Raw genomic sequence first — 27551 nt, 5'->3', positions numbered from 1 at the left:
TTCATTTCCACCTCGGATTTCTCCTTCAAGAAAAACACATATGCATACCGGCTATGGTCGTCTATCATCGTTAAGTAGTAGCGACATCCACCTGGTGTGACTTCCAACGGCCCACAAACGTCACTGTGAACAATATCCAGTACCTCTCGTGATGTTTTCTCGGCCACTTGCGGAAAAGGTGGACGAACCATTTTGCACTCGACACAACATTTGCACGTACACTCAATGCCGCAATTTTCTACATTCATTCCCGTAGCCAAACCGTTACGTTTTATAACTTGCATTACGTTTTGGTCGCGATGCCCTAGGCGCCGGTGCCAAGTATGTTGGCAGTTTTTAGTATGTTGTTGTTGTTCGGTTTTTGCCACACGATCAACCGCTCCGCGTATCCAATACATATCACTTTTTCGGTCTCCGATTGCAACTGTTGTGCTCCCATACATGAGCTTGCAACCAGCCTTGTCGAAAAACGCTAGTACACCTTTCGATGCAAGTCTACTGACTGATATCATATTGCTTTCCAATGTAGGAACGTATAACACACCCGTTAGTGTTACATTCACTGATTCACCGCTACCATCTTCGCAAACGATTAAACAATTTCCCACACCTTCGACTCGATTTTCGGTGCCGTCGGCGACTATAACATTCGAACGCGAACCGGTTTCAGTTTGTAATTCAGTGAACGCACTCTTATCTTTACACATATGCGAAGTCGCACCCGAGTCGATCAACCACGAACACGGACTGCTTCTCTCATTTCTCTTGCGACGCACCATAAACCTAACGATATTTTGTCATCTTCGTGCACTTTTCATGCTTTCTGGTTTTGATTCGATTTGGCATTACTCTGCTCACTACTATCGCACTTTTGTGCTAAAAACTCTCTGCAGTTTCTCTTTTTATGTCCTGTTTTACCACAGAAAAAACACGATACTGCAGGTTTGGCAGCGCTGCTAGCTTTCAGCACACGCTCTTCGAGATGATTCCCACCATATAATTTTTCACTCTCCTCGATGAGTTTGGTTCGAACAAGTTGCATCGTGAGCTCTTGATCGGAGCGACTTTCCAGAGCCGTCGTGAGGCTGTCGAAACGACTCGGAAGCGCACGTAAAATCATTACTACTTGCATGTATTCCGAAAGTTTTTCACCAGCGTTTTCCAGTCGCGCGTACAACTCCTAAATTCCGAAAAGGAAATCTTCCATGTTTTCCCCTTCCTTGTAGTGAGCATTGCAGATTTCCTTCAGTAAGGACACTTTTCCTGTTAACGTCGCTTGATGATGATGCGATTTGAGTGCATCCCACATGGCTTTTGCGGACGTTTTCGCCATGATAAAGTTACGTTGGTTATCTTCCGACATCGCCTTGGAATCTGCTTCTTTCCACTCATTGGTGATCGGTGTTGGCGGTACTCCTGGGTCAACGGAGCTCCACGTACCCAACAACATCTGAACCTTAAACGACCAGGAACGATAGTTCCTGTTGTTCAGTCGAATCACACCAACTTTTGCAAAGTCCATTTTAATTTTGCATCGAAACACAAAAACGAAAAATTCGCGAATTCAAAAAACCGTTCCAGACCGCAAACTTTTCACTCTGGCCCAAAAGCTGTGCACATAACCTGTTAAAATAAAGGGAACACCGGAAACGTGAGCTCTTCAAGAAAAAAGTATAAACGCGTGTGGTCTCTAGTAAGGCTGTGCGAGATTTCGAATGATTTCGTATAATTTCGCAAAACTCGAAATTTCCCGAAATTTCGCGAAATTTCGGTTTCGCGAAATTGCCGAAAAATTTCGTTAAATTTCGCTAAATTCTGCCTAAAATTTCGCGAAATTGAACTTCCAATTTCGACGATTACGAAATTTCGCGAAATTTCGGACCAAATTTCCGATGCACATTATTATATTATTTTGGTTTGTGCTCATTGCGACTATAAATTAAATTGAATATATCTCAACAGATATCTGGTATACTAAGTCAGACATAGAAGAATAAACTCTCAGCCGGTAATTTTTGTTTTTAAAGACAAAACCGTAACATCATGCGGGAGATATTTTTTATTCACGCAGAGCATAAAATTCATGTCATTACTGAAGTCATATTCGAGGAATATGAAGCCGTCCAAATGCACTACAAGGTATCTAGTAATTTGTTTGTAGGAATAAATTTTACGCATCTTTTACGTACATCAAAATGTGGTTATATTTGCAGCCCACAAGGTTAAAGAGGTCACTTTTAGTCTTTCGTTTAGGAGGGCATAGCAGTTTCTTCCAAAACTAAAGCTCTGAAGCTCTATCTTACAGGCCAAATGTTCTATGCTACTCGACTTGTACAAATTTTCAAGCCTTTTTTTCGGATTTCTCTGTGTTAGAGGACTCATCACTAGGCTGACGGGATATCATGCCTTATAGTGTGCAGACTTAGTGATCGATGTGTCAAGCAGAAAAAGTTGTAATTGCCTGAATTTTTAGTACTGTTTCAAAACACTCTGACTTCAAAGTCAGCATAGGTTTCAAAATTGCCAGGTACCTTATCAAAAATATTTTAAACGTGTTACCAAAAAAGTATACTTTATCAATGAATGAATAAAAAGTACATGGTTCGCTCTCGTTGAATACATAACTGAGAAATGTTACTCTTGTTTTAGGGGACACAAAATTTTACAATGTCAAAAACAAGTTCAGATTATAGCATAAAAGTGATTCTGACTTTGCACTTGACGAATATACAAGGTAGAAGAAAAGAAAGGTTAGAAAGAACGAGAAATAAGAAAACGAAGATGATTACGAATAACTTAATTGAGTAAAGAGAAAACTATTTGTTTGTTGCATTACAACATTCCAATCTAACTGTTGATTGGTTGAAAGAAAAATTATTTTAGGTTTGTTCCAAAGAGGCCGTTCCTAAACCACGTAGTCATATATAGGGAGACGGGGAGTTTATCAAAAGACCACGAAAAATCACGTGGGGGGTGTGGGGGCTAACGAATAGACCACGTAGTCTTTTTTCTGACTTATAATTTTTTATTGCCGCTAAGTCAAGACGAAGCTTTCGCAATTTTTTAATTAATAAATTTATTTGACACGACTAATTAATAGAGTTGTCAGCAATTAACTGTAATCAAATTTTTGAAACATATTTCAAATTTATCCGAACGAAGAAATTTTTTTTTTTGTTTTAAACAGGCTTTGCCTTATATGGCATTTTCTTCTTTAGAATAATAGTTCTATTTTGCAATGCGTCGGGATTTGTGTTATTTTTCCTGGAAGTATATTTCAATACTCAACGACCGGTAAAACAAATCAACGTTTTGGTCTTAAAAACAATATATAAGACCTGGATGTTCGTGAACTGAAGGAAGAAAGAAAGATGTTTATATTTTGTTCGACATTCAAAAACTTTGTAATTTATTAAAAAAAAACTAAGTTACAAATCCGAAATCTGAAAATCACTAAAAGTAAGGTTTTACTTATTATCAACTCAATATTTTTCTAGATGATTTCTAGATGAGTATACAATTTACCGTAACTATAAGCGAAAAATTTGTCGTAGATGATCAAACTATTTAAACAAATTTTTTTTTTTTTTTGATACTCAACAACAAATTAAAAATCGTTTTGAATATACTCAACAGAAAAACATATTTTAAATTACTTTCAGGTAAGGAAATTATTATATTTGTTAAAGACAATGAAATATTATTAAAAATTAAACAACCATTATCTATTTGTTATTTTGGTTGTGAGAAAATGATATTACTGAAAATTCTGTTTACAATTTGCGCAATAACTAATAATCAGTTTTCTTGAACCTTAATTTTTTTAATAAATTTTTCATACTTTATTGTACATATATTTGCAGAATAAGATCACAAAACAAAAGACCACGAAAGACCACGGGGGAGTAGGGGGGTATAAAAGGGATCAAAATATGACCACGTAGTTTAGGAATGGTCCCAAATGCATTTTATTATTTTTGGTCTCGCAGAAACTCACAGGGCATATTTTTTTAGGACAAAATTATTTTCCACAACCTTACCAGAGACACTAGTTATGCCAGTCAAACAAACCTATTTAGCTGGAAAAATAATTTTAATCTCCAATTGGACACTGTGTGGGTAATTAAAATATTTTTATAATCGAAACAGTTGGTTTGATTGGCATAGTGGCTTTGGCAAAGTTGGAGATAATAATATTGTCCTTCCAAAAATAAACATGTTGTAAATTTTTTTTTAAATATAACTTATTTTTTGACTCCTTCATCGCTTCGATAATTTTTTTGTAATTTTTATACAAAAAAAAAAAGATTTTTGAAAAATAAGCTTTAATTTTAATGTTTCGTTTACAATAAAAAAAATGAATTTTTTAGAGTTTTTTTTTCATCGGAAAGATAAAATTACTGTCTAAAACTTTTCCAGAGACGTCACACTGATCAAAAAACTTTTGGCTCTGCAAATATTTATAATCACAATAACCCTCCCAAAATAGCATTTTAAATAGCTTCTCAGTCTATAGAAACGTTTATGCAAAGTTTAGGCCAAATCTAAAATGACAAAAAATATTGAAACTGGGACATTTTTTGTGGAACTGCTCAGTTAAAAAGTAATTTTAAGTTATATTAAAAAATGTGCAAAAATATTGAAAACTTGAAAGTTTACAGAATAGTTAATTTAAATTCTGTTTTCCTCGAATTGATAAAGATGTCACTTAGTCTAGTCTGACTAAACTGTGTTAAAAAAAATTCAATAACACTGGTCGACAAAAGCGACAAAAAAGTTGCCCTCCAAAGGTTTTACAGCTTTTTAACCATTCCTGTGAATTTTGCTGCTTTTAGAGAATGCAGAAATGCATCAGAAGGCCGCCGAGGAATTGCTTATCGGATTCGTCGCTTTTACGTTTGCATAGGGCCCATCTCTCATGTTTTCCAGTTCGAGCTCTAGGACAAAACTTGTATTTTGAATGATGAAAGTGCTATGAAAGAAGGATTGATATTTTAAACATAGTTGCATTCAAACCAAAAGAATCAGTTCAGAAGTTTATTAAATTATTATTTACAAAGACATTTCGAGTTTGACCTTTATATCATTTGTATCTATCGAGGTGCTATTACCTGCAATATAATCTGTATAAATGAATGCATCAAGATTTTAGTTTTTAACATTTTTGATTTTCTCGTCATTATCGGTTTATCGATATCTGAATACCGTTACTCTTCGTACTTCGTTAGCGTGCGCTCCAACGTTACAAATCATTGTAATGCTATGTTTCAGAAACATTTATTTTATTTTTCGAAATTTCGCGAAATTTAGAGCCCAATTTCGTTTCGTATCGAGAACTCGAAATCCACCTTGATTTCGTTTCGACTAATTTGGCGAAACCGAAATTAAGGGTTAATTTCGTTTCGTTTCGTTTCGACACCAGAAAAGCCAATTTCGCACACCCCTAGTCTCTAGTAGCTATCAGAACGGAATGAAAAAGTCTTTAATTCTCTCTATTATAAATAAATTAATGAGCGGTAGTGTTGCCGATTTGGTAGCTTCAACAATCGCTATTCGATCCCATAGGTTCAACAGAAACAAGGATAACCGATCGTCTCTTTTCCGTACAATGTCCGTTTTCGACGCGGCCTGGGTAACGTTCTTTGAGCGCGCACACTTCTGAACGGAGTAGCTTCACTGTTCTCGGCATCACGGTTAAAGTTCCTGTCAACTTTTGCTGCTGGGTTACTATGATTGAGGCTGCATGGGTATTTTCGTCAATGTAAAGGTAAACTCGAAAAAAATGCAATTTTGAGCATTTTATTGAAGCAAACGTTAGGGCTCCACAATTTTTTCTTCTCGAAAAAAGTCTCTATCCAAAATTTAAGCTTAAGGATAAAGATTCCACTTACAGTCGTGAAAGTCTAACATTTTTGACCAACGAAAAAATGCATAAGAGTAGCTCTTGAAGTTTTCGAAATCGTAATTTCTCTGATAGCAAATTTCTTAAAAATGCATGAAACGTCGAAATCTGATGTTATTTGAAAAATACTACAAGGTATACAGCCCTAGGGTTGTATGAAATGGTAACGTGGGACTAAACACTGTAATTAGGGGATTTTTTGTTACAAAATATACAGAGCATGCTGACAGAATCAAGGTGTTTGCTCAGCGACTGTACGTATTTTTATTTACAGCCTCCCCTGGAAATCAATTTTTTGAAATATATTCAACACTCGAAAGAATATCGTATATATTTGGCGATATTAGTATTAGCTTGTAGTATTTTTTTGTGCAAACAACATGTATTTGACAAGGCACAAGCATATCATTCTTGTTGAAAGAGCACCAAGAATTTTTCGTAATGCGTCAAAATGAGAATTAACTCTATATCCTCGAAAACCAAATCCAATAATACTTACGTTATATTAATATATGGTTTTGTCTTATTTAACTCTGATTAAATCAAATCTATAATATGGTTCTTACTTTCAAAATAATATAGAAGCCCTTACAAAGGTTCATTAATTGGCAAACATGAGAAGATATGTCTAACAAACTTGTTAACAAGCTCCAGCAAAAAACCGTAACAATCAACAATTCCATTTTTGTTTTTTGCTTGACAATTTTTTCATTTACCTACAACTACATTCGCTGTATTACGAAGACTGCTAACTATACATACGTTTATTATGGTATATATATCATCTAACAATTTTGAAATGTAAAAAGAGATTCTTAGTAAATAAAAAGTAAAAGAGAATCTTAGTAAATGAACCAAAAATTCATAAGCATTTGCAGGCTCCTACTCTTCTATAAATGTGAATATGTGGAATTTACTCTTTCGATACCATCCGGTCACAATTGTTTAGTGAATAACGAAGATACGATACGTTGTAAAAATTTACAATTCTTGTTGAATAGTTTATGGTAATCATGTTATCTCATAATTAACTTTCAATCACCATCAACAGCAGCATTGCAGTTTTTCCTCGATTGCACACAAATAGAAATGTACGAACATAAGTGTACCACTGCAATACGAATAGTACCGCTGCAGTATGAATAGAAGTGTACCGCTGAAATGTACGAATAGAAGAGTATCGCTGCAATCATAGACGACGAGAGACCTGCGGTTCTTTACTCCACTGGTACTGGTACTGCTTTTACCGGCATGTTTTCTTTCAAGACATCAGTTTTTATTAGGTTCTGAAAGCAAGATTAGAAATTTTTCAAAAATGGGGATTGTTTCAAACTTTTCGAAAAACTTTTACCTTCGAGACATCATTTTAGTCTACGCTCATGAAGGCAAAAATAAATTGACCTATTGAGACGGGGAGATTCTGTCAATTTTTATATCAATATTGATACAGAGAATATCACGGGGAACGGATGGTGTCCATTCACGTCGTCTGTGCTAGGAATGCTCGCATGTAATTGGTTCATTGTTCGCGTAAGTTTCCCTGTAACTTTTTATCACTTTTCACCGTTGAGCAGTGACATAATAATGATAACTAGCATGCTATAAAATTGTTACACATTTTATCTATCCAACAACATATTAGATATTGTTATCCATCATCCATTTATCACTTTTCACCGTTGAGCAGTGAAATAATAATGATAACTAGCATGTTATAAAATTGTTACACATTTTATCTATCCAACAACATATTAGATATTGTTATCCATCATGTGGTTATGCTGTTATTAACGTTTGAAATCTGACGCAACATTTGCCAGTTTCATTTCCAATTTTACAGAATGCATCCCAGTATAGTAAACAAAGACGTAGTCCCACGTCAAAATGTTTAAAATAATTAACTTTCAAGGACATGAAAACTTCTGCGCTGGGAGATTCGAGCTACACCAGAAAACACAAGAGACACTCCCAGCTGGAACATTTTTTTCATCGATGAAAAACTGAAACTTTGACCGCTTTGAGGCTCTACTTCCCGAAGTCCGATTGAGCTCAAATTCGACATGGATAATTTTTACGAGAAAACAAGAACTCTAGAACACTATCTTTAATAAAATTCAGAGAGTCGATTTCCATTGGAACCCTAATCAACTATCAAAAAAAAGGTGAAAATAAAAATTATTCAGGTTCGTGCAAGATACAAAATAAACTAAATCTTAGACTAAAAAATTGCCAACAAGCGGTAACTATAATATTTTTTATCTAGGAGCCAACATTTAAAAACATTTGATCGTTTAGAAAAAAGTCGTATATGAAGAAGAGTTTGAGATTAAGAAGGAAGTCTTATAAAAGTATTCAGCAGGTATTATTGAAAAATTTTAACTATAAAATATGTTCACGTGGATTTCATTAGCAGCAAAATCGATTTATCGTGCATAATCCGCCGGATGAAAATGGAAACTAGATGGCAGCACCATATAAGGATATTGAAAATTAGATGGCCGCACCGTGCAAGGTTATTGAAAATTAGATGGTAGGACCATACAAGGATACTGAAAAAATTGCTTCACCTGCCATCATCATCAAATTATCAGTATACAAATTAGTTCGACTTTCGTTCACGCGCAGCGACAATCGTGTCCGTGCATACTGCAAGAGTCAGGTGTCTTGTTCTAGTCACCTTTGCTCTCGCTCAATGATATCCATAAAAAAATCTATCACTTAACTTATTTCACTTATTTTTATGTGTGAGTCAAAATAAGTAGAGATGCACCGAATAGCACTATTCGGCCTTCGGCCGAATACCGAATAACTTTTTTTCCATTATCCGGTGAGACGAATATTCGGCCGTATATTTGGCTGAACACAACGTTGATCGTATGATAACAAAATAACCAAATGGTCATTGTTTGAAGTTTAAATTGTTTCTTTCGCTTTTCAACTGTTCATGTACGAAAATGATAGAAAGTTATCCGAACTATTGCACAAGAAATAATTAATTTTGCGCCTATGGAATGAGGCACGCTAATTCGTGGCGCACCTAGTTTTGTTCTTATTTGAGTTGTCGTTAAAAAATAATGTTTTTAAGGATTATGGTTAACACAATTAAAAAGTTTGTGTTACACCTACATTTCAAGTGTTTTTGCAAAGCAAGCAGTGCATGCAAATATATAAAATGCGAGAAATGAACGAGAACTGAGGATGTGACTTTGGCTCAGAAAAAATATACCTCATCCAGACAAGACATGAACTATTGTGTGGAGATTGCGGTTCGTGTTCCGTTTTAATGAGATATATTCCTTTCTAACCCCAAGTTACATCTTCAGTTTTCATTTGCCCCCGTTCATGCAACTTTGCACTATACTTTTATATTATTTTCTGATAATCATTGGCAACTATTCGGCTTATTCGGCCGAATAATAAACTTACTATTCGGCGAGCCGAATATACGGCAAAATCCATTTTTTGCTGATATTCGGCCCGAATATTCGGCCGGCCGAATATTCGGTGCATCTCTAAAAATAAGCTGCTATACTAATCAACGGATTTTATTTGCAGTTTATGGAATGAAAGGTTCTTAACCGTACTACTGAAAGTCACTGAGATCGGCTGCGCATACTTGCGCACTTTCAAAATAAACCCCCTTAAACACTACCTGAAAACAAGAGAAAATCCGCAATAAATAAGAAACCAAAATAACTAGAACTACACTTCTGGTTGCAAAAGATGCATTTTTATAATACAGGTCGGACTCGATTATCCGGAGACTCGATTAACCGGAGACTCGATCATCCGGTATTCGATTATCCGGAATTTTAGACTCGATTATCCGGAATTTTATTTTTCCGGTGTTCGTTTACAATTTTTTATCCGAAATTTTGCCTTTACCATCCCTTCTGGCATATTTGTTATCAATCATGTCACTTTCGGCATATTTGGGACATATTCGAAATTAGCAGAGGGGGTGGCAAAAAATAAACAACACCGAGACGAAAAAAAAAGAAATATCTTTGATCACAGTTTGCGTGCAAGTTATGACGTTTGTAACTTGCACTTAAAAACACGTTGAAAAATAACACTTTATTATTATTATTATTTATTTCGCTTGCCTTTCGACGACACTCTCGCTGTCACCTGACTTGTTTGTTGCTAAATTAAGCTTTTTAGCTGTCGGAAAACCAATGAAATGAACAAAACGGTTTGAGCTTTATTTTCTTCCCCTTCCAATATTCAAGATTTTTGAAGGGGGGGGGGGGGGGGGTGACATAAAATTAAAACAAAATTTGTAACGGCCTTATCTTTTATGCTTTTCAAGAAATCACCCCTTTTCACCTCAAAAATAATTTCTGGTTACGCCACTGCATCATACAAACAAAATAAAAAAAGTAAATATTTATTTTATGTTCGTTAATCGCAAATTTTAAATTTTTTTCCGTGATTCGATTATCCGGAAAACTCGATTATCCGGAATGAAATTTTTTTTATGTTCCGGATAATCGAGTCCGACCTGTACTCTCATTTCTTCAGAACATTATTTTTCTGTAAAAATTAAAATAAAAAAAAAGAGCAAAAAACTGATTTTAAGAGGGTCATTAATTTGGAGCTCAATAACTTTTTCCTTAAGAGATAGAGTTTTTATTTCTTCGACAAAAATTTATCAAACAAGTAGAAGTTACACATTTTATAAAAATTTTTGGTTTGTATTTCGAAACAAAAATTATTTATTCGAGACTTATACACATACCCTCTTAATCTCAAATATTACATTGCAGCATGAAAATGCTCAAAGAATTGTGAAACTTTTGTGAACACACCATCATCATAAAACTAATAGTTTCTTCGTAAAAGCTATTGTCCGCCTTTTTTGAATCCGTCCCACTGTTCGCCGGCCCTGGAGGGATGCATTTCCTCGTGAAAAAAAAAAAACCTGACGGTATTAGAATTTAAAATGGCGTCGGAACTCGATTGTCGGCCTCTATATATTGTATGGTACCGATTCCTAAAATACTCCCGGTCGGTCGAGTACAGTTCCGAGATAAAGAAAACAGTATCAATAAGGTCAACTGCGATACAGCATTTCACCTATCAATTTGGATAATATATGGTTGCCATAATTTAAAAACAGGTGTTAGGTCATGACTTTTTTTGGAGAATTGAATTATATGTACCAACCTATCTCAAAAAATAAAAGGTTCACATCACATCGTTAGGTGGATTAATTCATGTTTTTAAGAAATTATCTTGGCTGTTCATAGTGTTTTTGTCGTTAAAATAATGCTTATTTTTGAAATATTTGAACTGCTATCCCAATAACACATAGTGGATAATAATAAGCAAAGTTTACCTCCTGTATATGTGTGAGTCGATATTTCGCCAAGCAAAGCGCTGTCCTTTGTGAGAGGTAGCAATCCCTGTTTGAGGGCTGATATAGCTACGACTGAGTTACAACCAACGTATATTGCACATCTTATGTCAGGCCTTGCGGCATGGATTACGGAATGCAACGTGAATTCTATAAATAAAATAAGTAATATAATTTTAATTTGCAAAATTATATTTGCCAACATACGACTAGTATTGACGCCAAAATTTGTTGTTCCTTGTTCAGTCACCAGCCCTTGCATGTTTACTTTATTCAATGAAGATGCAGTAATTTCATGATTCAAGACGCCAAAGGGATTAACCAAGAATAACTCTTGATCGGCATTTAAACGAGCTGTTATATGACTGTCTATTCCTTGAGTCCAGCCATACAAGTCTATCAGTCGGAATGTAGCAGCCAGTTTGCAACGAAGAATTTTTTCTCCTTTTTCATATCCCATCGCTTCAACTCCACGAATGTCATTGATAGGAACGACACAATTGGAGCTTTTGAAAACACTACCAATTCGAGCTGCTGGCATTCCCATAATATCTGAAAGTTGTTGTAGAATATTGGAAGATCCACCCTCACGCATTTGGCCATCTACAATACGTTCCAGTTCTTCACGAAATAAACGAGAGTTCATGATAGCCTCAACACGTTTGCGGCGTTCCATTTCACGCATATCCGCTTCAATATCAGCTGGACGGGTCTTGTTGCATTCATCTTCTTCTGCAATCGTTTCAATACCATTGCTATGAACAATTGTTTCTGTTTCTGCCATTTCGCTGACACCTGAAGTAAAAAAAAAATTATTTGATATAGCACAATTCAAATAAGAGATCTCACTGCGGTTTAAAATTTGGGAATGTTGGCAATACTGTGTTAAAAAAGTAAATTACACATTGAATTCTACACGCTACGAACCAATCAGGTTCGTAGCTAGTCATTAAGCTAAAAAAAATATTTTCCGAGATTAGCAATAATCTAATAAATAATATCGACATGGTTAGTAAAATTTGGTAAATGCAATTCAAGGCCCCGCTGCAAAAAAAAAACTCAAAAAAAAAGCTACGTCGTTTATGAATGTTCCCTTAGTGAAGATCGAGTCCAACCCAGGTGGAAGTTTTAGTCATTTATGGTAACTCAAAGGGACTACAAGGGAAACAGACCAAGCATGTCATTAGTTGGATTATGATTCTTTAAATACAGTATTATCAATGTATACGCACTGATAAACGACAATCCCGATAATATGAAGGAAAAGTTTTATGACTATGAAAAAACATACGGAGTACCCAGAATATGATATAGAGATCGTCATCGGAGACGCAAACGCATAGGTTGGACGTAAGCAGTTCTTTCGTCCAACTATTAGTAGACACAGCCCCCATGCTCCATGTAATGAGAATGGCCTGAGGTTGGTGAACTCCGCCACAGTCAGAGGAATGGCAATCTGATGATACGGAATGTTTACATTCAGAGGTTGCAAACTGACCGAGTAACTGCCTAGTTCACATGGGTTGATGAGCGATTTGACGAACAGGTTGGAGACCTGCACGAACTGTTGAGACACATTCGCGATACGGTCAGTAATACAGCGCGTCATGTGTTGGGCACGAACACGTGCAACACGTGGTTCGATACGGACACGATGGTGGCAGCATAACGTGTGACACGCCAGATGAGATAGGGGTATAAAGGCAAGAGCGACCGAAAAGACCAAAGCAAGAAACAAGAGCACTGCAAACGATCTCTCCTGGAGACGAAAGTTTGCTTCTCCAAGCACGGCACGAGAAGCTTTTATAAAGTGGTAAACAGATTTCGGAATCGGACTGTGTTAGTCCATGACATCGACAGAGAAAGAAAACTGATAACCGATGAGAAACTAGTGGCAATGCGTTGGAAACAAGATTTTTATGAGTAGTTGATCGGCAAAGGAGATACAATCCTACACAGAAACAAGAGAGAAAATGAAGAGAATGAATATGCTATGAGTCCGCCAAGCTTGGACAAGGTCAGGAAAGCTTGTAAAAAATGAAAAAAAAATACACACATACAAAGCAGCTGAAATGTACGGCCTCTTAGCCGAACTTTTAAAAGTCGAGAGTAAGCAGCTGTTGCTCATCTTAAAATTTTTGGCCGCAGACAAACCAACAGGAAATTGCTTGGAAGAACTCATTTGATGTATAAAAAAGGGCCGATGCATAATATAGGAATATAGGTACTTAGATGAATATAGGAGCGGTTACCCTATCAATTTCATTTTGCAGCTTCGAAAATTTGCAAGACTAGTGTTGATACTGAGATTATGATAAATTCGGGGAATATATATCTATGAAGCAGTCAATAAATTTGTGTATCTTGGCGCATAGCTATTTTTGAGTTGATGTCCAATTTGATTTGCACGTACATCCCAATCACACGCCAAATTTGAGTGGTGCTAAACCAAATCAATTTTGTGTGAAATTGGTACAACTGATGATTAAAATTGAAACTTATTTAACGAATGTGTGCTGGACATGACACAATTGATGCTCCAGCGAGTTTTTAATGTATTAAGCCTGTATTACACTCTTTGTCTAATGGTCAAATATTTGACCTCCTTACATAATGGTCAAATTTTTTTGACATCATGGTTATTGTTTGCCCGTGTTTGCCCCATGTTAAAATTGGAGAGTGACAAACAATTTTTTTTGACCAAATTTTTATCTGTCAAAAAGTAGCAAATATTTGACGCTTGGTCAAAGAATGTATTAGAGCCTTATGTTCCTCCAAACCACACCCCTTATAAAGTACCAACTGGCAGGCTGGTATCGTTGAAGCAGCGCAGCCAGCAATCAATACTGATAAGTTGGGTACTGACTAAATAAATGAAAATACTAACTGGTCGATGCGATGAATCTGGTTGTTTTAAAACATCATTGAAGCATTACCAATTAATACGACATTAAATTTGTTCAAAACATTTCGCGTTTAACTATGACTCTGGATTTATTCATACGCATTCAGTTCTACGTTACTGGCACCAGCGTCAGTTATTTCTGTGACAAAAAAACATCGCTGATGGCAGTTAGCGATGGCCCATCGATATACCGGCTTACGAAAATGAACTACGGCCCCAAAACTGATCTGCCGTTTACCGAAACATCACGATTTTTGGATGTATGATACATATTCTGATCAATGTATTTATGTTACAACTGCTGTGCTGAACACAATTACGTCATATCATAATTACCTAATAACTTTACATTTCTTTGTTTATTAGTTTGTTTGTTAATATATCTACATTCTAAGACAGCGGTTTTCAACCTAGGGTGCGCGTACCCCAAGGGGTTTGCGAAAGCCTTCAGGGGGTACGCGAAAGAAAAATCAGTTATGGCGGATAAAGCAATTTTTCTTTATAATACTTTATACTTTATAGTTCAACTCGAAATCTGAACTAAACTACCACAACATGATCTACCACTACTCTCTCCCACTCTGCGAGAACATTCCAAGCCAGGGGATACAATTGATTTGGAAAATATCGCCAAGGGGTACGTGGACAAAAAAGGTTGAGAACCGCTGTTCTACGCTTTTTAGTGATAAACTTATCTACAATATATGTTATTTTTATTGCCCAGTGGGAAAAATACTTTCTATTAAATTCCAGCAAAACTACGTACACATTATAAAGTTGGGTCATTCCATGTCAAGTGATCAGGCAAATGCAACGACCCTCTCCGATTCGCTTCAAAATGAATAAAATGACTTGTTTTAGGTCGAAACTGAAAAATCCAGAGTTTTGGGTCAATCGGACAAACCCCCTCCAATTGCGGGGCCCTTCATTTCAGTATTTTTTGACAAAAAATCATTTTACATGTTTTGAAAAAACATCATATCTCAGAGACCGTAAGAGCTACAGACAATATTAGACTCTTTTGAAAGGTTATTAAATTTACAATCGAATGGCAGTGTTGCCAATATTGATATTTTACGTTCAAAAACTAAAACTTCGTTTATCTCAAAACACCCCCAATTTTTTTGAAATTTGATATCACCAATGTGTTCAGCGGAAAATTTTAATAAGAATCACCTATCCATAAAATGCAATATGCGCCATTGTGGAGATTTTCAACTTTTAAGATAACAAGTTCGTTAAACTCAAACAATACGCCTACAAATGCGATAAGCCTTATTAAAACGCATCCCAAAATTAATCACCGCTTCGAATCTCAAAAACTGGTTTCTCATATTCTACTTGATGGTACCTGAATTAACAGTCATTGAAGTACATGGAAATGGAATAAAAGCGTATACAATTTCGAGTGTAAAATGCGTTCTCTCCACCGCTAGATGTCGATACTTAAAATAAAGAGATTTTGTCTCATTTTTGGTTCTTTAGCTGAACAGATGTGCTATAATGCTTGTAACATTACATGTGCTGAGGTATACTATTTTATCGATTGCTACACCTGTTTCCTGATCCATCATTCTATCTTGCGAATTAATCCTTACAACCTCCGCTCTCAGTGCTGCATCACATTGGATGCATGTCTTTCGAACTTCTACTATTTCCTTATTGAACTCCTAAAACCTGTCATGAAAACGTGACGAAATGATTTTTAAATTTTTCTTACGAGCACCGCCATGGCAATCAGCGGATTGCAGCATTGTTTCTGTTTAGCTGCGAAATATTGTCCAAACTGTTTTTCATGGCTTCCGCATACAGTTTGCAAACGTTGAACACCATACCGAAGTTTGAACAAAATCCATTCTCGCGATGTTAAGTGCGATCGATTGTGATGTTCAGCTGTACACTTACTTTTTAAACTCAAACTTTTGAACACACCATTTTTTTCACTGTCGTGAAGACTCAAATCAACCTGCGTATGTTTTGACAGAAACCACGTTATAAAAACAAAGGAATAAATCATCAAAAAGGCCATGAGAAACCCACACTTGTGAAAAAAAAATGTGAAATAGTTATTTTGTTTCGAGTGCGTTTCAACATTTGGTCACATTTGTTGTGTGATTTAACGCACTCGTTATCTTAAAGGTTGAATATCTCCGTCACGGCGCATATTGCATTTTGTGGATAGGTGAATCTTATGTAAAAATTGGAACACATTGGTGACATCAGCTTTTAAAAAAATTAGGGGTGTTTTGAGATAAACGAAGTTTTAGTTTTTGAACGTAAAAATAATGCAATATTGGCAACACTGTTTGCAAAATTTGATGATGCCATTCGATTGTAAATTTAATAACCTTTCAAAAGAGTGTTTAATATTGTCTGTAGCTCTTACGGTCTCTGAGATATGATGTTTTTCCAAAACATGTAAAATGATTTTTTGTCAAAAAATACTTAAATGGAGGACGCCGCAATTGAAGGGGGGTTGTCCGATTGACCCAAAACTCTGGATTTTTCAGTAGTGATGGCATGAACTCGTGCAAAGTTGAACTGAGTAACGGTTTTCCAGATTTGAATCCAACTTGAATTTGCTTCCTCTCGATAGTTTGAGTTTTTTTGCACCGCACACTCTGATCGATTGAGTTTAAATGCGTGCAATGCATGCAGTGCACGATGTATCCAGCGATGCAGGCGATAATGTAACGCGATGAGTTTTGTTTTTAGATCGAATTTATGCTTTCAAAGGACATTGCAACAAACTGTTGCAGCAGACGCGGCGCGAATTTCATCGCATTACGTTTTTTATGCAATTGTTGTTATGCAGGATTAAAACTCAAATCCAACTCAAGTGTAATGCACTGTTACTAGGGTTTACGTGCAAACCGAAAATAAATGTGCAAGCAAGTTTCTAAACTCACTTGGATACGAGGGCAAAGTCACACTGCCTACTCTGTTTTTCAGTTTCGATCTAACACAAGTCATTTTATTCATTTTGAAGCGAATCGGAGAGGGTAGTTGCATTCGCCTGATCACTTGACATGGAATGACCCACTTATATTCTGTAGGTTTTCGTTCGTTTTATAACTAAATAACTTGAAATAAGCGTATATATAAATATCAAAACTTTATGGTCCTTTAGATTCTTTAGACAAATCATCTTATATTCTTCTGGAAGTAGAACAAATTTCATTACAAAATTATAAATTGTTATGTAAGTGTCCCTCTCGAAAGAAGCGCCAGCAAGAGGATCGTGAACATGAGGAGCTGGAGCAGCTATACCGTGCCAGTGAAACGCGGAAATTCTATGAGAAGGTAAACCAGTCCCGTAGAGGCTATGTGCCGCAAGCCGACATGTGCAACGACGCGGATGGAAACCTTCTCACGGATGCCAGCGAGATGGTCGACAGGTGGAAGGAGTACTTCGATGGACACCAGAAAGGCGAAACAGTAAACAGAAACGGAGCAGGAACTGACCTAAGAGCACCAGCACACGAAGTTCTTTGTGAGATCGGGAAGCTGAAAAACAATAAAGCCGCAGGCAAAGACGGACTGCCGAGCGAGCTCTTGAAACATGGAAGAGAGGCGCTGGCTAGAGCGCTGCACTGGGTCATTTCCAGGATTTGGGAGGAGGAAAAACTGCCAGATGAGTGGATGGAGGGAGTCATCTGTCCCATCTACAAGAAGGGCGACAAGCTGGAGTGCCGCAGCTACCGCGGTATCTCGCTTATCAATGCCGCCTACAAAATACTCTCACAGATCCTGTTCCGTCGTCTATCACCTTTAACCAGGAGGTTCGTGGGTCAGTACCAAGCGGGTTTAATGGGAGCCCGTGCCACCACGGACCAGATCTTCTCAATCCGACAGATCTTACAGAAATGTCGCGAGTACAACGTGCCCACACATCACATCTTCATTGACTTCACGGCGGCCTATGATACAGTCGATCGAGACCAGCTATGGCAGATCATGCACGACAACGGATTTCCGGATAAACTGACTCGATTGATCAGAGTCACCATGGTGCAAGTGATGTGCTACGTGCGTGTTTCGGGGATACTCTCGAGTCCCTTTGTATCGCGCAGAGGGTTGAGACAAGGTGATGGACTTTCCTGTTTCCTGTTTAACATCGCCCTTGAGGGTGTGATCCGGAGGGCGGGCATCGACACGAGGGGCACAATTTTCACAAGGTCTGTTCAGCTTCTGGGCTTCGCAGATGACTTCGACATCATATCACGTAACTTTGCGACGGCGAAGGAAACTTACGCCCGACTGAAAGCCGAAGCTGGACGGATCGGACTGCGGATAAATGCGTCGAAAACAAAATACATGCGAGCGAGAGGCTCCAAGGAGAACAACATTAGCCTCCCAACTCAAGTCTCTGTAGACGGTGATGAGCTTGAGGTGGTCGATGAGTTCGTGTATTTGGGGTCACTGGTGACCGCCGACAATAACACCAGCAAAGAGATCCAGAGACGCATCCAGACTATCTACGGTGGAGTACAGACGGACGACGGAGAATGGAGACGGCGCATGCACCACGAACTGCACGCGCTGCTTGGAAGGAATCCCATTGCACACCTGGTGAAAGTTAATAGGTTGCGGTGGGCCGGTCATGTTGTAAGGATGCCGGACGGCAACCCGGTGAAATCACTTCTCTTCAGCAACCCTGCCGGCACCAGAAATAGAGGGGCGCAGCGTGCACGATGGCTCGACCAGATCGAAGAAGACTTGCGGGTGATGAGACGCATGAGGAACTGGCGAAACACAGCCCAAAACCGAGCAACATGGCGACAAATTCTTGATACAGCACGAGCCACCATGGCTCTCGTCTGATTGGTAAGGTAAGGTATGTAAGTTTCCCGCGATGGCTAACAATTAAAATATAAAATATGGAAATATATTTACAGAAATTTGGAAACAAATAGAAGGTAGGAAAAGATAAAAAAAATGGTCGCAGTGATAAAATACCCAACACGGAAAAAAAAGGTAGGAAAACCTATCCGACGATAAAGAATTGACAAAAAATAAAGCTTCAGTCATATATTAATAATTTGAGGCAGTGAAACATCTGAAGCAATTTTTTTGAAAAGTTTTTTTTAGGTATTTTATCATTATGTCAAGTGTTGCACAAAAAATGATCAAGATTGTGACGGTCTAGTCAGATCGCACTTTTTTCTCAAAATTTTGAAGTTCGTATGACTAAAACAAAGCAAACTTTTGTTGCTACATTTCGCTATCGAAACATGACCTTCTGTACGTCGAGAACACCTTAAACATTTAATTTGAAATTCAGCATGTTACATCACAGTGCTCCCACAGACCGTTATTATCTAACAAAAAAACATCAAAGCGGTGAACGCCAGTTTGTTCGGTATGATGCTTTTCATCTCTGGGTAAATTCAAAAAATAAATCGTTGGTAGCATTTTTGAATTATGTCCATTCTATGGTAAAATGACCGACATTCTTAGGAAGCTCATACCAACTCGACCAGCAATTGCTTTCAGTCTCTCAGATTTCAATCGTACTTTGTAGGTAAAAATATCGTACCTACCTAAACGCAATTTCCATAACCATAAAACAATCCTAAGCTTTTAAAAGGGCGTAACTTCTACATTACATTTTCATTTCAATATAAAATATATTAGTGAGAGGTCGCTCAACTGATTAAAACTCAGTTAACGCATAAACAATAAACGATAAATCCTTTTCAACTCAGTTTTACGGTTGCAGGACTCGACTACTTGTACCGAAGATTTATATCAACTTTATAAAGCCCAAAAATATAATCTTTACCTACGCCACTGTGATACAAACAAATTAATTGCACGGGAATATACCTCGTATTTGAGAACCAACGTATACAAATTGGCATGGTGATCGAGTTTGGTGTTGTGGAGTTTATAAAGAACAAATTCGCCGTTGCAATACCCCCTTCCTGCCCACGCTCATGAGATAGCTAAAAAAATTGCTAGAGGATCTCTATGTACCGAAATAAATAATCAAATTAATAATTAATAATAATGACATAACTCATACTCCCCTCTTTCTCGCTGAGATATAACAAAGTCTCAGATGACACAGTAATGTCGCAAAAGCCCGCCTTTTACCCAAAAACCTTCGTATAGAAAATTCGCACAGCTATACTGCCGTGAGATGACAAAGTGACGTGAGTGCCACTTTTTCGAATATGGGGTTTTCATGCCAATTTGTTCATTATTCGAAGACCTATCTTTTGATATCTTGCTTTTTGTTGTTACCAATTCATACCTTGCATAAAATCATAAAAAAAAATGACGAAGACACCCATTCCAATACAAAAGGGACCATAAATTCATTCGTTTTAGGGCCGTACTGACGTTTTCAAGGTTACAGAATACAGATGACCAAAACCTTAAATTCTATCAAAGATTTTTTTTAAATTAACCCAGAGATGAAGAGCATTATAACAACTAAACTGGCGTTCACTGTTTTGATGGTATTTTTTGTTTGATAATAACGGTCTGTGGGAGCACCGTGTACATTGCTTTCATACCAAAAAAACATTCCAAAAAAGATTCATTAAGGTTTTCAATGCTGTCGAAAAAAACAATCGCAAAACACATCTTAGACACTTGCGGTATTTGGTCACGATTGTTTTATTATTGTTTCAGTTGAAAACCGAAATAATGACTCGCGACTTTTGATTTTTTAACCTTATACACAATGCGCATAATGTCGCATCTAGTGCGCTGTATAGCGCATCTGACGCGCAATACAGCGCACTAGATGCGACACTATGCGCATTGTGCATAAGGTAAAAAAATCGAAAGTCGCGAGTCGATATTTCGATTTTTAACTGGAACAATAATAATTATAAAACTGTATGCCTTCGACTCGCACTAAAGGGTGCAAATATTCAAGCGCTCTAAACAGTCACGATTAAAGTGTTTGAGGAAAATAAAAATCACATCACATTGATGATTTCCTTGCCGCCTAAATCAAAAGGTTTTTTTAGATGCGAGTCATTGTTTAATGTTGATTAAATTGTAACAATTTAATATGTATGAGCCGTAGCGAAACAGAGCGGTCTAACTCTAAAGACCTTTTTTTTTCGAAAATGAATTTTTTGCATAAACCGCATCTCATGGAGCTTAGGTTGGGAAATTAATAAAATTTCGAGAAATTGAGCTTTAAGCTGATTTAAACCGTGTTGAATTTTTGTCCGAAACAGAATCTATGTACCAAATCGGTGTAATACTATCATGTAGCACGTAAGATGTAACATTACATGTGATATGTAACATGTCACACGTGATTTGTAACATATTACACGAAATGTAACACGAAAAATTTAACATGTGGAGTAGCAGGTTGTGTTACATGTAATGTTACACGTGACATGTCTCATTTGACATGCTACAGGGTAGCCTTTCAAAACCCTAAATTAAATTCCCAGTTTTTTCCCGGTTCGTTCAAATATTTTTCCCGGTTAATTGTATTTCTGAATTCTGTAGTTTTTCATACACTTGAGAATTAAAAAAGCGTGACTTTCGATTTACATCCCAAAATGCTCAAAGTCACTTCTTAAACGTGTTCAGCTTTATTGAAATCAAGAGATATTGTCGCAAAAAGTGGAAAAATATGACGGGCGTCATCTTTTCCGAGAGGAGTTGTCTACAAGTATCTTATAAACGCATATAATACTCATTACCGTGGACTCCTAGGCCAAATTAAGTTTTCAGGAACCGTTCTTACCTCAATCATATAAGAATAAATATATTAAGAATTATGTTACACATTTCTTGCAGAACAAACTTCATTTTAAACAGGCCAATCAGATTTTCACAACACTCAAAACCAGTGGTGGGCACCATTCTGCTAATTCGCTAATTGCTAATTAGCGACTTTAATATTCAGTTAGCGATTTAGCGATTTCGAAATTTTTGAGCTGGTTAGCGGACTGTTAGCGTCGCTAAAATTTTGGCTTTCGAAACGCTAATCGCTAATTCGCTAATTTTGGAGAAAACAGACAAAAAAAACTATTTTCAAAAACTGTGAGTCGCTGATTGTGTCGTCAATTGCTTCGAATGATGAACATATCATACTGCGAAAGATACTTTTGGAATTAAATACTGACACAACTCAAAATTTTACAGTTTTGAGTTATTGATGGCAAACGATGCCAAATACTATGAAGTTTCATCTCACATAGACCCGTTTCCAAATTCACAATAATTCCAGAAATATAAGTAGATGCGCCTTTATTGCACAATTTTAAATTATCCCTAAAAAGACCGAAAAATGGGGTAACAACTCTTATAATTTGCCTATTACATGCACATGATAGACCCAACAAATTCAATAAAAATGGGAAATTTGAATTTTTCACAAAAATGAAAAAGAAATTTCTGACGCATATTTTCAAACGCGTTTTTCTCGAAACTATGAATTTTGAGTTGTGCCAGTACTGGATTCAACTGACGATATGCTTCATTCGAACAACGTTCAATTGTCTTGAATGTCTAGAATTTCTCTCTTTACGACACAAGTGCAAGTCAATCTTTTTACTCTAGAACAGCGTTTCTCAACCTGGGATACGCGTACTCCTAGGGGTTCGCGAAAGTCTCCAGGGGGTACGCGAAGAAAAAAGAATTGTAATGACGGACCAAATATTTTTTCTTCATAATACTTCATTTGTTTTTCAATCTTGCTCTTCAACATGACTGTAGCATTGATTGCTATCATAGTTCAATTTGCAACCTGAGTTAGACTACCACCACACGATCTACCACTATACTCTCCTACTCTGCGAGAACAATAACAATTAGGTACAATTGATTTGGAAAATATCGCCAAGGGATACGCGGACAAAAAAAGGTTGAGAACCGCTGCTTTAGAATGGAGTTCCCTTCTCGTATAAGCCACAGGAGCATTCTGGTTAACAAGGTGATTTGGATTTAACTTTTGGAACGCCAAAAATGTCTGCATATTGCAATGCGGTAGAACTTACGGCAACTTCGATTCTACTTTTTCGATTCAGATAATATTTGAGTTTTTAAAAACATTCCTAAAAGCATTTATTCTACATACAAGCAGAATCACTTTTGTTGCTCTGTATTCCCACTTAATCCGCAAGAATGACCGTTTCGTGAATTTTGAACCTCTTATTAGCGCTCGAAAGTAATTATTTTCATTCGTTTTTTTGAGCAATAAACATAACTATATGACAATCTACGTATAATAAGTTAGCGATTCGCAAAAGTTCCGCTATATGGGTTTAGCGTTTAGCGATTATCAAGCTAATTTTTTTCTGTTAGCGGATTAGCGATTAGCGTCGCTGCTCCACTGCTTAAAACACATTATTTCTGCTGCCTCTCTCTGGGTGAGAAGTTTTGCCTTCTTGGCTTCTATCGCTTTAACAGCACGGACCGTGGTATTTCTTCTTCTTTTAGATTCATGACTACGCACTCTTATAGCGAATTTCTTTAATCCACCAGCTCACCTCGTTTTGACCTGGAAGCGCACTAACTGCTATCAAAACCCTTCTTTATTCGTTCGATTTTGACCCAGTTTTGACCTGCCGTGCTGCCCGAAGCGCACTGTGAAATTTGTCAGCTTCAACCCACCACCGCACGTGCTAAGTTCGTAAACAAATATCTGGCATCTCTTTCTTACTTGCGTCTTAAATGGCGATGACGTTTCATTATTCTTCGGCAGTTTTGCCCGCACACAGTGGAATAAAGAAATTCGCTATTAGTTTACGAAGAAACTTCACTCCAACGTGGCATGCGATAGAATCAAAATCTTCAAACACGGTAAAGGTTCTTGCCTAAACCAGCTATCAGATCTCTACAAAAAGTATCAAGGCGTATCTCGCTACGGTGCACATAAAGGAACGGCCAAAATTACCAAAATGCGAATTTAATATTCAGGATGCTTTGAGCACATCATTTTGTTGTTTTTGATCTATTTTTCATAATATCTCAATGAAATCTTGATACATAGCACGGTTCATGTTGAAAAACGCCTCCAAAGTTACCTTTCTCGAAAATTAAAAAAATGGTTTCCTGAATATGTTGGAATATATAAAATCCTAAGCTGTTATGCTATATTTGCATACAATTAAAAGCGTATTATATTAAAAAAAAACTTCATAAAACTGAAAGAGTAATTAATTTTAACCCAACAGAGTCTGCAGCAGGCTACATAGAAAATATGCGAAATTTTCCTGATTTTGTCCTCTCCAAGAATCAATGTTAAAAGTTTGCGGAAAATTTGCGTTTTTGTAGAAAAAGATGAATAAAGTTTTTCGCTTTACATGTAAATTTTGAATTTTTGGGTAATTGATCCACGAAATTCATCGTATATCTTACCGATTTGCTCCAAAACACATCAAGATAACGTAGAATTAGTATGATTTTTCGTTTAGTATGATTTTTCGATTTTTTTATTATTCCGAAAAATAATAATATTTGCCTCAATTCACGTGGTTTATGGACAACCCCTTGTCACTACAACACTTTTCTCAAACGACAAAATCATCTACAGTAGAAAACTAACAATTTGACACCAGAAAATTAATTTTGGCCAAAAATGGTCGACCGTCAAAGCGAACAGTTCGGCTTCCCTTCGATCTGAGTTGGACCCCACCAGTGGTAATCTAATTCTGATATCGTTGTTGGAATACAGCCCGAAACTGGACGTGATCGGCACTGGGGACCATTGGAAGCCGTTGGAATGGGACCAATGGAAGACTTGGAAGCCGTATGGATGCTGCCGATAGGAATTTGTGTAGGTATAGTGTGTCGTATACCAAGTGTCTGAGTAGCGTGTGTATGTGTGTGTGTGTGAGTAGCGTGTGTATATGTGTGTGTGAGTAGCGTGTGTATATGTGTGTGTGAGTAGCGTGTGAGTAGCGTGTGTATGTGTGTGTGTGTGAGTAGCGTGTATGTGTGTGTGTGTGTGAGTAGCGTGTATGTGTGTGTGTGTCAGTAGCGTGTGTATGTGTGTGTGAGTAGCGTGTGTATGTGTGTGTGAGTAGCGTGTGTATGTGTGTGTGTGAGTAGCGTGTGTATGTGTGTGTGTGTGAGTAGCGTGTGTATGTGTGTGTGTGTGAGTAGCGTGTGTATGTGTGTGTGTGTGAGAAGCGTGTGTATGTGTGTGTGTGTGAGAGTAGCGTGTGTATGTGTGTGTGAGAAGTGTGTGTGTGTGAGTAGCGTGTGTATGTGTGTGTAAGAAGTGTGTGTGTGTGAGTAGCGTGTGTATGTGTGTGTGTCAATGTGTGTGTGTGAGTGACGTGTGTGTGAGTCACGTGTGTGTATGTGTGAGCGGCGTGTGTAAGTGGTGTGTGGGTGTGTGTATGTGTGTGTGTGTGTGTAAGTAGCGTGGGTGTGTCTGAGGATCGTGTGCTTGTGAGTAGTGTGTGTGTATAGCGTGTGTGTAAAACGTGTATGTGTGTATAACATGTGTGTGCAAAAATGTATTCATCCGAGGTAAATTTATTTACGACAGAATACTTTTATAGGCAACAAGTTAATTATTTTTCCTATTAGTTTGTATGCTATGGTTTATGACAGGTGTATGGGTTTTTTTTCATGGATTGTTGTTTATGGTATTTGTACGTTTGGTGTGTGTTATATACTATGGCTATGGCAGAATAAAATTCTAACACCCACAATAGTCCCACGTCAAGCCTTCGTTTGTGCACTCAAGCACATACCCTTTAACTTTTTTTAAATATGGGGTTCTGATGCCAATTTGTTCGTTATTCGAAGAACCATCTTTTGGCATCTTTCTTTTAGTTGTAACTTATTCATACGTTGCATAAAATCAAGAAAACGAAATGACGTATGCACCATTTCAATACAAAAGTGACAACTAACCCGTTCGTTTTTGGGCCGTATTGAAAAACTAATCAAATGGATGTATGTTATATCACGGCAGTACAGTTCCCGTGAGATTGTCTTTGTGAACCATTTGGTCTAGGCAAAATTCGCGCCATTTGACTGCTACTTTCCGGGGAGCTTACGATGCACACTGTTTCCAAAGCAGCAAAAACGTGATCGAAATTGTTTTGACCCAGAAAAAATGATTTTAGAGAAAAAGGGTCTTCGGAGAAGAGGTTCCATTAATTATTCTCCATGTTATAGAAGTTGCGATTTTGTGATTAATTCACCTGAAAGTGAGATACGAATTTTACTTTGCTCATTTTTGCATATAAAAATCCACTTTGTTCGGCAAAGTTGTGGCAAATTTTATAAGAAATGACTTTGCTGAAGATACTATACTTCTATCTGCCTATTAAAATGGACTTTTGTGGAGTTTTCTACAGAATGCCCCTTAAAATCTATTTTTACCACAAAACTTTTTATAGTGATTTTCTACAATTTTTTAATGTTCTACAATGTAGTTTGTTATAACAAAACACACAATTTCTCTTAAGAACGTTTATTTTTTTCTCCTATATTTATTTAATTATTGAAGAATTTTATTAAAATAATGTACTATTTCACTGACATATATGGGTTAGTAACGAAAGGCTGAAATTCAAAAGGCTGAAACCCGAAAGGCTGAAAAGTATGATTCATAATGAAAGGCTGAATGCATAAAAGGCTGAAACCACAAAAGGCCGAATGAACGAAAGGCTGAAACATGAAAGGCTGAAACTTTTGAATCATAATCGTTGAAAAATTCGGACACATGGATAACAAACCTTTATAAGGTGACAGAGTTCAATGTTTGAGTATTAATTGGTTTGTGCAATGGAAAATTAATTTTCAGCAACATTTGAATCTATACACACTTGACTCTTGTACATACTTACAGTATCGATACCTCGGGGCCTGAATACCGTTTTTTTTTATCGATACAAACGACTTCAATATCAAGCTGGATCGATACTTTCGGCCCGATATTTTTTCGATGCTGAAGAGAAACTATAAAATCGGAAAATATTGTTGATTGCTACGATATATGATTTATCGCGTTAAAGTCTTCTACAAACAGTGCAGAAATTTGGTTTGTGCCCTTTTTGTAAAAGACACCAACGAGATTGAATATACCCGCTCATTTATAAGGCGGTTTTTCATGCCTCTTGCGAGAAAAAGGCTGCCGCATTTGGTAATACTGTCTGTGCAGAGCAAAATCGTAAGCGCCGAGTTTTTGCAAAACGGCAGGCAATAAAGAATAAGAAGCCAGGATTATCGTGCTGCCCTATATTTCAAATAAGGCCGCAGACGCGCGTATGCTATTGCATTGATTTGTGTGTGTGACATATAATTCTGTCACCACTGTCCCATTCTGGTACCATTAGGTCTGTTGACCGCAGGGATACAAAATATGCAGATTTGTCTTCAAAACGCAGATTTTTAGAGTCGGTGTGCAGATTTTTATTGATTCGCAGATAATTATATTT

The 27551-nt window shown here is 37.1% G+C and overlaps 1 protein-coding gene across 5 annotated transcripts in view; it reads right to left on the bottom strand.

Moving 5' to 3' along the window:
• LOC129731397 (protein hu-li tai shao) overlaps positions 1-27551 on the bottom strand; it is a 155304-nt gene that overhangs the window by 106076 nt on the left and 21677 nt on the right. For all 5 annotated transcript variants that reach the window (XM_055691371.1, XM_055691373.1, XM_055691375.1 and 2 more), the window contains exons 2-3: positions 11469-12056; positions 11244-11411 (exon numbers count right to left, since the gene is read on the bottom strand). In XM_055691371.1, the coding sequence (XP_055547346.1) occupies positions 11244-11411; positions 11469-12045 (745 nt within the window). In that variant the 5' untranslated portion in view covers positions 12046-12056. The remainder of the gene's footprint in view (positions 1-11243; positions 11412-11468; positions 12057-27551) is intronic.

Source organism: Wyeomyia smithii, chromosome 3, assembly GCF_029784165.1.
Source record: "Wyeomyia smithii strain HCP4-BCI-WySm-NY-G18 chromosome 3, ASM2978416v1, whole genome shotgun sequence".
Classification (NCBI taxonomy): Eukaryota; Metazoa; Arthropoda; class Insecta; order Diptera; family Culicidae; genus Wyeomyia; species Wyeomyia smithii.
The sequence above is the reverse complement of the archived record's forward strand: the minus strand, read 5'-3'. Positions and strand labels throughout refer to the sequence as shown.